Consider the following 12,330-nt stretch of genomic DNA (forward strand, 5'->3'; position numbering starts at 1 on the left):
CATTTTCTTAAATTAATAAACACTGTACAGGAACAGACAGCAATTGCCTGGATCCTCAACTTAGTAATACCTCAAAGCTTTCATTATTCCAAGTGAATTACACAACAATATTTTACCTATAATATTAAGGGGAAGTTTCAAAGATGCAATAGTCGTTATGGCAGAACAGATTGTTGCAGCTCCTCCCATGTCTGCTCTCATTGCATCCATACCCGATGCAGGTTTAATTGAAATTCCACCACTACCAAAAGAAAAAGTTGAAATACATTAGCTAAAGCCAATTCCAGGTGGAAGACTATCAAACACATCTCTGCAACAGAATCAAAATTTATTATTAAAGTAATGCTATAGCTGGAGTGTAAATCTGTAAAGAACTCAGAATATTAGTACTGTTCTAAGATTTTCCAGCTACTTTTTGTATACAGTGTAACAGGTAAACCAAAAGTTGAAATTTTTTTTTGAGTTAAAATACTTGTTGACATCCAGCATCCCATTTCTGCATCAGGTAAGAGTGTTGGGAAGAGCCTATACTTCAAGCCGAGGTCTACCTTACCACTGCGGAAAATAGGAAGTCTTAGCTATTGTAGTAAACTCAGATTAAGAAAATAATGATTTTGTTTTAGCGTGTGCATTGTAAATTTTCTCAACAGCATTCTCCGAAAACACTTGACTTCAAAATGAACATGCCAGAACATTAATAAAGAACTTGATCTAATCTCCAACATTTTGGTCAGTAAGCTAGTAAGTGTTTTAAAGAAGATAGGCATCCGTTAGTCTCACGAGACCATGGATTTGCGCCTTGGAAGGTTTCCAGGTTGTATGGAAGACCAGCAGTTGCCTATGTTGCAAGTCTCCCCTCTCCATGCCACCGATGTTGTCCAAGGGAAGGGCATTAGGACCCATACAGCTTGGCACCAGTGTCGTTGCAGAGCAATGTGTGGTTAAGTGCCTTGCTCAAGGACACACATGCTACCTCAGCCAAGGCTTGAACTAGCGACCTTCAAATCACTAGACGAATGCCTAAACCACTTGGCCATGCACCAACTTTAAAGAAGAATGCTTATATAAAACAACTAAAAACTCAGAACTCACCTGTCAAATGTAATACCTTTTCCTACAAAAACTAATGGTGATTCACTGGGGACTGCAGAACCATTATAGTGAATCTCTAAAAATATTGGCTCTTCATCTGAACCTTTGGCTACACTAAGGAAAGCTCCCATCTGTTGCTCCTCAATCCAGGATTTGGATCTATGGATGTATGGAAAATAGTATGTCAGTATCAGATAGAGTACCTATTATTTTCAATTCACTAACTCTTGGAAATACTGGCAGTGATGACTTGACTTACCCCTAGTTTCTTCAGTGTGTTTCTCAATTACTGGAATCACAGTTCAGCACAATTGAAGTCATAAATAGGAAAGACCAAGTAAGACCACAGTTTCTTTCCCTTACTGAGATTATCAACAAATTGGCATTTTACATCAATTTCATTTTCACTGAAACTTCATCTGTTTTTACTGAAGGAAATTAATTATTTGACTTTGGACTCTTAGACTCTTGACTATTAAACAAACCTCTAGGCTACAAGTCCAATAAATACTAACTTTCATAATTAATTACAGGTACTATTAATAGCTCAACAATGCCTGAGAATAATATATTCAGCTACAAAAATACCTATTTTTCATCAGTTCAGCAATTCTATTTTTCATTTTGTTATTTAAAACAAAATGCATGAATTACCTTATGTGCACTTTAATGGTATCACTTGTAGAATACAGCGTTTCTTGAATGATCTCTGCAAAGCTAGTTGGAGTTAAGTAATTAGCTGGTGCTTCCATCAAATGCCGAGCCAAATTTTGCCCTTCTGCATATAGTACTCCTCTTTGCCATGCTTCATTTTCCAAACTAGCAAAAATAGAGTATTTTCAATTACTGCCTGCTAAATTTGACCCAATTTAATGGTGGAAAAATATTAAGCAATTAAGTTCTAATCTGAGAGAATAATAAATGAAAAAATCAAATTATAGAATCTTCAATACTTTAAGCTATTAAATAATTATGTAATTTCAATATACACACAGAAAATACAGTGGTGGCAAATAATAAACAAAAAGTTAAAGATAAATAAATAATTTCATACCATATTTTTAAAAAGCTTAAACCAATAAGACTAAAAGAGAAAAAGTGCAATTACTTTAAATCTCAAACAAAAGTAGCTGGAGACATTAGAAGAACAGTCTCCATTTCTCTGAAGAGAACATTCATTATTCAAAGGAATCTTAACCAACATCACAACTGAAACCAGAAGAGAACGCACTGCATCAGTAGGAAGAGATGCAAACAAGTTATAAATCCTGCCACGTTTAATGATTAAAATAAGAAACCAGAAAAATATTTGTAATTCAGCCTTTTGTTGAAAAAAAAAACCCAAAATATCGTTTATAAAAAAGGAGCAGGTTTTCTGTATATACATAATATTTCAATACCTTCCATGCGGTTTCACTGTGACTGCTGTTTTCTTTTTCTTCTTTAGCTCATTATACTCAAATAAACCCAAAACAGATCCTTCTGCTGCACACTGGGCATCTCCACATGGGTCAACTTCCACATCAGTCACCTCTAGATCTTGTAACTGCCTACATCCAACTGAAAGACATATAAAAGCTGAATTTTCTGCCACTGAAGCCGTGCATACAACCTTTTCTTTTAGAAAAACTGATTCATATCTTTAAAAACTATGATGACTAACAAACAAATACTGCACATCAGATTTTAAAATTATTACTAAATTTGTGTGATATATACAAATAAAAACTTATAATTTTAGATTTGCTAATAGTCATTAAACCGTAAATAAAATGCTGAAAACACCCAAGAAGTTACTGAGCTGAGATTATAATGTAAACACAACTGCAACAATGTGACTCACTACATTGTCTCTAAACTCACTCCTCACACAAACCTATTTCAGAAACAGAGGACAAGCTTTGATGATTCTCTGTTCCACGAGGCAATGCAAGGTACGACTGGTGATCAGGTGCCAAGCACATGATTGTGACACTTGGCTGCTGATTCTGGGGTATTCTGGAGTTATGTGAATACAGGTATAGTAGATAGTAATTCAAATGAGATCCAGGCTTCAGTTCTTTTGTAACTGTATATAAGTTAAGGAAGTTTGCAACTAGCCTCCATTTTTTTTTTGTAAATTGCAGACAGTAAATTAAAGTTACAAGCACAGGCTGCTCCACAGACCAAGAGATTGTATATGCAAGAGCCAATTGTTAAAATAATGGAGTTGTATTAATTGACTTACATCAAACCAGGCAACTGGCAAAGTTATTTGCACTGTTGTGACTTGAGGCCAAGCTGGTAAACCAGATGGATGTTGTCACTTAACATATCAAACATGGTCATAGGGATAGGCAATCAGTAGTTTTTGTATACTTCTCATATTTGCGTACTCAGAGACAGCCCTGGCAACAGTAATGTTCAGTGTCTGGCTCTCTGTTTCAAAAGGTTTTAGGATATTTGAGTTACATAGTTTTTTCTAAAGACATTCAGAGGTGTCTTATCAATTAAATGTGCTTCTACTATGTCCCTCAAAGGAACAATTTGTCAACCCAAACTACTGAAGTACATAATGTCATTGTGACTACTGAAATTGTATTGTATCACCTGTTATCTTTTATCACAAGGATATAAAAAAATGTGATGTACTTTTGAGTTTGTGAGACTCTACCGAGAGTGTCTCCAGAATGATGTCTGATTGTTGTGACAAATAAAGACTTCTATATCACCAGCTTCAGTGTCTCTCCGGTGACTTCGATCGCAGTCACAACAGATGGAGGCACATCCGGTTTACAATCACGACCCACAGTGTGGCCAGTGACTTCAGCAATCTAAGTGGGTGAGTATTTTTAAAAAAAGATTACACCCATAATTAAATCTGTTTAGGTAAATGACCACAGGATCACAGAGTATCAAAGGACACAGTGGAGAGCTGAACCAGTAGGTACAAAAGAGTGAGTGTGTGAGTGATGTGTGTGTGACAGTGTGAGTGTGTAAGTGTGAGTGTGAGTGGTGTGTGTGTGTTTGTTTGTGCGCGCTCACGTGCGTATTGTGTAAGGAACCAACTATCAGACAACACAGGGTAGTTTGGTGAGACAGGGAAATCAGTGGCAATAGGTGGTTACTGACCATTCAGAACACCGGAGAGTAAGTGTGTACTCATTCGCCAAGCAACATAGTAAGTGGAGCATGGCAAATAAGAACACTGGGGAAGTGTGGGGGATACTATTCATGACACCAGAGGATGCATGTATACTTGTTCAGTGGGGCAACGGATTACACACAGTGTGGCTACTGAGAACACTTGAGTACTGTGGGTGAAACCATTTGGGATGCCAGAAGATGCATGTAGACTCGTTCAGGGAATTATTTTGTGTGTTTGACTGTGCATGGGAAAATTAAAGCTGAGAATTAAAGCTTGATACACATGATAGTGCAAAGATATTTAACTATCTACATAAGAGATATAGCAACATTGAGAGGAGAACTGTACTCCATAAACTTGAGAAGGCTGACGTGAACGGACAGTGGACAAAGCTGGGTGGGTTAAGACCAGGACCCCAGAGGAACATTGATAGTGGTGGAAAAGCCAATCAAAGAGGAAGGAAGATAAAGCAGCAGTCGTTCTATATCATGTACACTTACAAGAGAGAATGAAGTGCCTGGAATCACATTGTGTACAAATAGTAGAGCTACAGAAGGAAAAGGATGAATACAGGGAACAGAAAGACAGAATACAAGTAGAGCTGGACAGATTGAAGGAACAGTTAAAACATTTACAGAAAGAGAGAGAGACGTGGGTGAAAAACAAGCAGAACAATTAGAACAATACAAGACTAAATTAGTAAGGAACCTGGGCAGACTGAGAAGTAAATGGGAAAAGGCCCAGCAGGTAGGTGTTCAATGGGCAACAGGCATGGGAGTAACCTCTGAGGAAGGTGATGAGGTAAACTGGGAAGTTGACAAGTGGGAAAGGACCCACAATCAGGAGAGGTTTTACCATGTAGTGTCTGTTGGAATGGTCCCTATAGAAACCAGGCAGTGACGGGCTCAGAACCCCAATGATCCCACACTCCTCACCGCCATCCACAAATTCTTCACCCCAGGAGAAAAGCAGAGCATCCTATCCGAAGTGTCCTCATTTAGAGCTGCATGTGGCAATGCAGAATGTTGGCGCAATGATCAAAATCCACCTGCTGCGCCCTACCCCAAAGATATACACATATTGGTTAAAGCTAAACGTCCAAGAAGAACCGGAAACAGCATGATTCCACAGGTGCAGGATGGAGCATGGGCAACCAATGGGAATGCCAGCAATAAGGAAAGATATCAGAACTTTAAGGGAATAGTGAGACAACGACTTGGAGGAGGAGAGAATAACTGGGGAGTGATAAAGTCAATTGTTCAGAAGGCCAATGAACCTGCCATGCACAATGCAAAGTGAAAGTACCAGGCCTATGAGGAAGATTCAGGGCTTGGCAATCCAGGGAGGAATGATCCAGTCTTCCTGAAGATGCTAAAAAGGTTGAGCTCAACCCACCAGGAGGTTTTTGACTTGGGGTTAATAGTGTGATCCACCTGATCCACCTACTCCACAATAGTTTCAGGGGCCGGGTAAATAGATCAAAAGAGAGGGAAGAAAGTCATAAGGTGGTGTAGCAGACACAAATGCTGTGAAGATGCAGGGATCTTGCATTGTTTGTCACCGACCAGGGCACTTAGTGAGGGACGGCTGTGCTAGACATAGAAGGGCAAAGGCAATAATTTGTGACAGCTGTGGTCTCCCAGGCTAGAGATAGTGCCCTAACAGGGGAAAGGGACATGAAAGTCACCCACCAAGAAAGGTAGAGACTACAACAGAATCAAAGTCCCCAATCCTGACAGTGCTTTCTGTCCAAACTGACTGTTGACCAGATTATAGAACTAGAAAACACAGCTTCACGGACAAATAGCTGGCGGCAACCCCCATCGTCAGCGCTGATGACCCACAGATATACTCAACAGCATAGTTAAGTGGCTGGCAATCTGATATGTTTATGGATGCAGGGGCATCAGTACCAATAACTGACCTACCCTTGTTAGTGACTCGAGAGACTAAGGAGGAAGAACAGTGAAGGCAGAAAGGAGTGAGTCACAGATACTCAAATTAATGACAATACTATCCTTGGAGTGGATAGAATAAGCAAGGCAGGGTCTATTATAGACTCCAGAAAGAAAGAAACCACATTGTAAAGTCAGAAGCAGTGATACAGCCAATAGAGTACACAATCTAGCCAGTACAGCCACAGCCATTTTATTAATCAGGGACCGGAGCCCCTGTGGGTTACTTAGTCAGCAGTTCCCAGAGTTGTGGGCTAGATTCAAGCAAGACTGTGGTTGGGTGAAGATAAACCCAGTTAAAATAAAGGGGGATGTATATAAACCCCATAAGCAGTATCCCATAAAAACTGATGCACTGACAGTGATCCAGAGTAAAGTGAAGGAACTAAAACATCAAGGGATAATATGAAGAGGCCTCATCAATCACTAACTCACCTATATGGCCAGTAAAGAAACCAGATAGATCATATCAGTTAACAATAAACTATACTGTGCTCAAAAAGACCCTATTGAGATGGCATCTCATTGTCCCCAGCCCCGCCGCAATCCTGAATGGTTTGTCTCCAGAACATAACATTTTCTCAGCTCTAGACAATGCTAATGGATTTTGGGCTCCTGTTAGCACCCGAGTCCCAAGACTGATTTGCCTTCACCCTCAGTGGATTAGGCCAGTTAGAAGAGTGGGCTGAAAGATGGCAGCTGGAGTTTAATGCTGAAAAATGTGAGGTGCTACATTTTGGTAGGACTAATCAAAATAGAACATACATGGTAAATGGTACGGCATTGAGGAGTGCAGTAGAACAGAGGGATCTAGGAATAATGGTGCATAGTTCCCTGAAGGTGGAATCTCATGTGGATAGGGTGGTGAAGAAAGCTTTTGGTATGCTGGCCTTCATTAATCAGAGCATTGAGTATAGGAGTTGGGATGTAATGTTGAAATTGTATAAGGCATTGGTAAGGCCAAATTTGGAGTATTGTGTACAGTTCTGGTCACTGAATTACAGGTGTCTCCCGCTTTTCGAACGTTCGCTTTACGAAACCTCACTGTTACGAAAGACCTACATTAGTACCCTGTTTTCGCTTTCAGAAGGTGTTTTCACTGTTACGAAGAAAGGCAGCGCGCGATAAAAGCCAGCGTGCACCCCGAGCAACCGCTCTGCCCCGGATTCTCGCCGGCATTGCTGAAACACGTTGCATTCAGCAGCCGTTAGCAAGCTGAGTTCTAAGGTGTCGGAAAAGCCTGAAAGAGTAAGGGTGTGACACTTAGCGTAAAACTAGACATAATTAAGCGTTTCGATCGTGGTGAACGAAGAAAGGACAAAGTGAGTTTGGCTTGTGGAAGTTGACGAAGATGATGTTGAAGAGGTTTTGGCATTCCATGACCAAGAACTGATAGATGAAGAGCTGATGCAATTGGAAGAGAAAAGGATAACAATCAAAACCGAATGCAGAAAGTGAAGCAACTGCGTGAGATTTTCGCTGCAATGATAAAGTACGACTTTAATTTTGAAAAGGTACGGAGGTTTAGGGGATATTTGTAGGATGGTTTGAGTGCTTACAAACAACTGTATGATAGAAAAATGCGCGAGGCTCAGCAGTCAAGCAAGCCTTCCACATCAGCCACAGCAGACGATGAACCTCGACCTTCAACATCGAGGTGGGCAGTCATAGAAGAAGATGAGCTACCTGCCCTGACTGACGATGAGATGACACTCCCGTGTCCCACCACCCCAACACCCGGGCCCCGGACAGATACTGTACCGATACGCGAAGAACGCAGCGGTAGCCGGGAGGCACACAGCACATCTTTAAGAAAAAATCCGAAATCAACATGTTAATTAATTAGGCACCGCCTAGCACATCAGCCCAGGTCAGAGGCGATGCAATGGGCAATCGCCTCTGATCTACGCTGACATTTACATGTCAGGCAGCACCTAATTAATTAGCATGTTTATTTCAGCTTTTTTCTTAACGATGTGCTGTGTGCCTCCCGGCTACTGCTGCGTTCTTCGCAGCAATGTATCGGGTCGGCGGCCCGGAGGGTGGGGGCCACTGCACCACCCAGCCTGCGACGACTCAGTCTAACACACCATCATCAGTGTGCTCGGCGCTGTTTTCCCAATTCCGGTAACTGATACTACACTGTACATACATTATTTCTACTTTATATAGGCTGTGTATTTTTACGTGTTATTTGGTAGATTTGGCAGCTTCATTGTTTAAAGGTTACTGGACAGCGTGTTTATGCCAACAGCGCTTGTGTGAGATTTTCGCTATGGAGATCTGTGCAGGAAATCGTGTAGAGCGCTGTGTATTTATCATATCATTCCTGCTTTTACTATATGTTACTGTTATTTCTGATTTTGTGTGTTATTTGGCATGATTTGGTAGGTTATTTCTGGGTCTGCGAACACTCACAAAATTTTCCCATATAAATAAATGGTAATTGCTTCTTCGCTTTATGACATTTTGGCTTACAAACCGTTTCATAGGAACGCTCTACCTTCGGATGGCAGGGGAAACCTGTATAGGAAAGATGTCAATAAAATTGAGAGAGTACAGAGGAGATTTACTAAAATGTTGCCTAGGTTTCATCTCCTAAGTTACAGAGAAAGGTCTTTATTCTTTGGAGCGTAGAAGGTTGAGGGGGGACTTGATAGAGGTGTTTAAGATTATGAGGGGGATTGATAGACTTAACGTGAATAGGCTTTTTCCACTGAGAATGGGGGAGATTCAAACAAGAGGTCATAAGTTGAGAGTTAAAGGGCAGAAGTTTAGGGGTAACATGAGGGGGAACTTCTTTACACAGAGAGTGGTAGCTGTGTGGAACAAGCTTCCAGCAGAAGTGGTTGAGGCAGGTTCGATGTTGTCGTTTAAAGTTAAATTGGATAGATATATGGACAGGAAAGGAATGGAGGGTTATGGGCTAAGTTCAGGTCGGTGGGACTAGGTGAGAGTAAGAGTTCAGCATGGACTAGAAGGGCCGAGATGGCCTGTTTCCCTGCTGTAATTGTTATATGGTTATATGGATAACAGTACACATGGACCACAGTCTCCCAGGGATTCCACAATAGACTAGCCATTTTTCAGAAGGTCACTGCACATTCTTTGGGAGAAACTAATTAACATAAATATCCTAATACCTTTTGACGACAGAAAGTCAGACACCTAAAATTAATATTGCCAGGGCTGTCTCTGAGTACACAAACATGGGACGTACACAAAAACTATTGATTGCCTATACCCGTGACACTAAGTGACAACATCCATCTGGTCTGCTCACCTGCACTCTCAAGTCACAATGATGCAAATAACTTAACCATGTTGTCTGGTAGGATGCAGGCCAGTTAACACAAACCCATTGTCTTAACTTCTGGCTCTTGCATATACATTCACAGTCTGTGGAGCAGCCTGTGCTCTTAACTTCAATATACTGTTTACAATTTACAAAAAAAAACTGAAAGCTCATTACAAGCTCCCTGAACTTATTTACATTTACAATAAGAACAGAAGACTGGTTCTTGTCAGAATGAATATCTGCTATAATCATGTAACTCCAGAATACTCCCTAACAGCCGCTATGAGGTAGATTGTTGAACTATAAGAGCTGCTGTGAGGTTTGTTTATTTACAGTGCCTCCGATTATCAAACATTTTTTAAGTTTAGATGATTAATTTAATTAAGAACATATTGAAGAACATGGAAATTAATTAGAATCATTAAATGAAATGAAAAAAAATCTTGCCTACACTTAATTTTTCCTCGGGGTCAGCATTCATTGAAGTAGATGGGGTTGTGACTCTTATGCCAGCAATCACAGACAAAAGCTAGGGATCTCTTCAGTAGAACTGTACTCCGCTGCCGGACATTCCCAAATCCACAAAATTTTACAAACCTGGGGTCAGGTGTATCAACACGCCTCTCTTTAACTTCCAGTTTTCAATGCATTGAACTGGAAATTAGAGACAAGCTGAAGGAAAACTGGCAGTGCTCTGAAAAAGTCAAGTATAATCCAGTTTTTTAAGTTTACTTTTATGTTGATATATTAATTTACTTAATTGATTACAAAGGAGAAAGACCATTCAGCCCAAAAGAATTCTACCATTCTGAAAGAGCATTTGCCCCTACATTCTAATATCATATTATTTAATTGTTTCCATGCTATAATGCTATTTATCTTGAAGAAGCTATGGCAATCTGTTCCAGGTACCCAATTAATTGCAATAAAAAAACCCTTTATCAGTTTTTCCTTTTCATTCACAACCTTAGATTGAAATTCACACAGGAAGATTTCTCAGCAATTAAGACAAGTGTCTTTGACAGGGCTGAGGTTGTCACCTGTCCAGTTTTGGTTTTAAATTATAAGCAGATGCAGGAATTCTTCAGCAACACACACAAAACGCTAGAGGACCTCAGCAAGCCATACATGGAGGGAGATCAACAGTTGATGTTTTGGGCTGAAGCCTTTTATCAGGACTGGAAAGGAAGGGGCAGAAGCCAAAATAAGGTGATGGGGATAGAGAAAGAAGTACAAGCTGGAAGGTGAAAGGCGAGATGTGGTGAGGGGAGAGGTGGATAGGTGAGGGAGGAGGAAATAATGTAAGAAGCTAGGAGGGGATAGGTAGAAGAGGTAAAGGCTGAAGAAGAATCTAATAGGAGAGGACAGTGAACCATGGAAGAAAGGGAAGGAGGGGAACCAGAGGCAGTGATGAGCATGTGAGGAGGAGTGAGAAGGTAACCAGAGAGGAGGGAGGGGGGAGGGAGGAGAAATTACTGGAAGTAAGAGAAATCAATGTTCATGCTATCATGTTGGAGGCCTCCCAGACAGAATATGAGACGTTGGTCCTGCGACCTGAGTTTGACCTCATTATAGCAGTAGAAGAGGCCATGGACAGATACGTCAGAATAGGAGTGGAAGGTCAAATTGAAATCAGTAGTCGTCCAGAGATTCTACCTTTGTGGTGGACAGAGTGAAGGTGTTTAACAAAGTAGTTCACAAATCTGTGTCATGTCTCACTGCTGAAGAGGAGGCAGCACTAAGAGCACCAGATACAGTAGATGACCCCGAATGATCCACAGCTGAAGTATTGCCTCAACTGGAAGGACTGTTTGGAGCCCTGAAGGGTGGAGGGGCATATGTAGCACTTGTTATGCTTGCAAGGATAAGTGGCAAGAGGGAGATTAGTGAGGAGGGACAAGTGGACAATGAAGTCACATTAAGAGCAATCACTGCAGAAAATGGAGGGGTTGGGGCGAGAGAGAAAGATGTGCTTAGTGGCAGGATCCCAATGCAGACGGCAAATGTTATAGAGAATGATGAGTCTTGTGAGGCACTAAGTATGGACATTTTGCTGTTATGATAGTGAGAGGATGGGGTAGGGTAGATGTGTGGGAAATGGGAGAAGATGTGGGTTTTTTAAACCACTTCAGAAAAGAAAAGAAATGAAGGTAAACTAAAATCCATTTTTTAAAGCTGACTTTTAAAAAATTCATTCCATATATAATATGGAGCAATTAGTTATTAAGTTCTCATGAATTTTAAGCAGCAACAGATTTTGAATTATTTCTGACACAGCCACAAGCCAGCATCTAACCATTTTTGATCTTGGGAAAAGATTAAAATTCTTCAAGAATGGTAATAGCCTGTCTTCATTGTACCATTACTCTTTATCATCTTAAAAGTATTTCCACATATTGAACTGTATTTTGATTTGATATGTCACTGATCTTAATGTATTTTTAGCTGCTAATAAAAATCATAGATAAATTAAGGAGGATTTACCTGCTATAGCAGCTCGAATATTTTCTTTGCCTTCATCACATTGTTCCAAACTATTAACTCCAGCATTTTTGTCACCAAGACCAACAACTACAACATGGGGAAAATCCTATTAAAGCAAATTTTTAATGATAATTGGGTAGATGTTATAATATATTACTGTAAATCTTGTTCTTCCTTCTCAAACATCTTAAAATAACGTTAGGTTGAAGTAACAAGTTGACCTACAATGACCACAGGGTGGTTAAATCACCAGACAAATAATCCAGAGGCCTGGACTAACAATCCAAGGTTCAAACCTCAGGCTCGTAGCTATGGATTTTAAATCCAGTTAATATTTTTATTAATCTGAAAAAACAGTTAGTCATTAATAACCA

General features: G+C 40.3%; 1 protein-coding gene across 3 annotated transcripts in view; it reads right to left on the bottom strand.

Moving 5' to 3' along the window:
* The window catches only part of lap3 (leucine aminopeptidase 3), a 46,285-nt gene that overhangs the window by 23,243 nt on the left and 10,712 nt on the right, over positions 1-12,330 (bottom strand). For all 3 annotated transcript variants that reach the window (XM_063042170.1, XM_063042169.1, XM_063042171.1), the window contains exons 4-8: positions 11,957-12,062; positions 2,493-2,652; positions 1,747-1,911; positions 1,093-1,251; positions 117-241 (exon numbers count right to left, since the gene is read on the bottom strand). In XM_063042170.1, the coding sequence (XP_062898240.1) occupies positions 117-241; positions 1,093-1,251; positions 1,747-1,911; positions 2,493-2,652; positions 11,957-12,062 (715 nt within the window). The remainder of the gene's footprint in view (positions 1-116; positions 242-1,092; positions 1,252-1,746; positions 1,912-2,492; positions 2,653-11,956; positions 12,063-12,330) is intronic.

This window comes from Mobula hypostoma, chromosome 3 (genome assembly GCF_963921235.1).
Source record: "Mobula hypostoma chromosome 3, sMobHyp1.1, whole genome shotgun sequence".
Lineage (NCBI taxonomy): Eukaryota > Metazoa > Chordata > Chondrichthyes > Myliobatiformes > Myliobatidae > Mobula > Mobula hypostoma.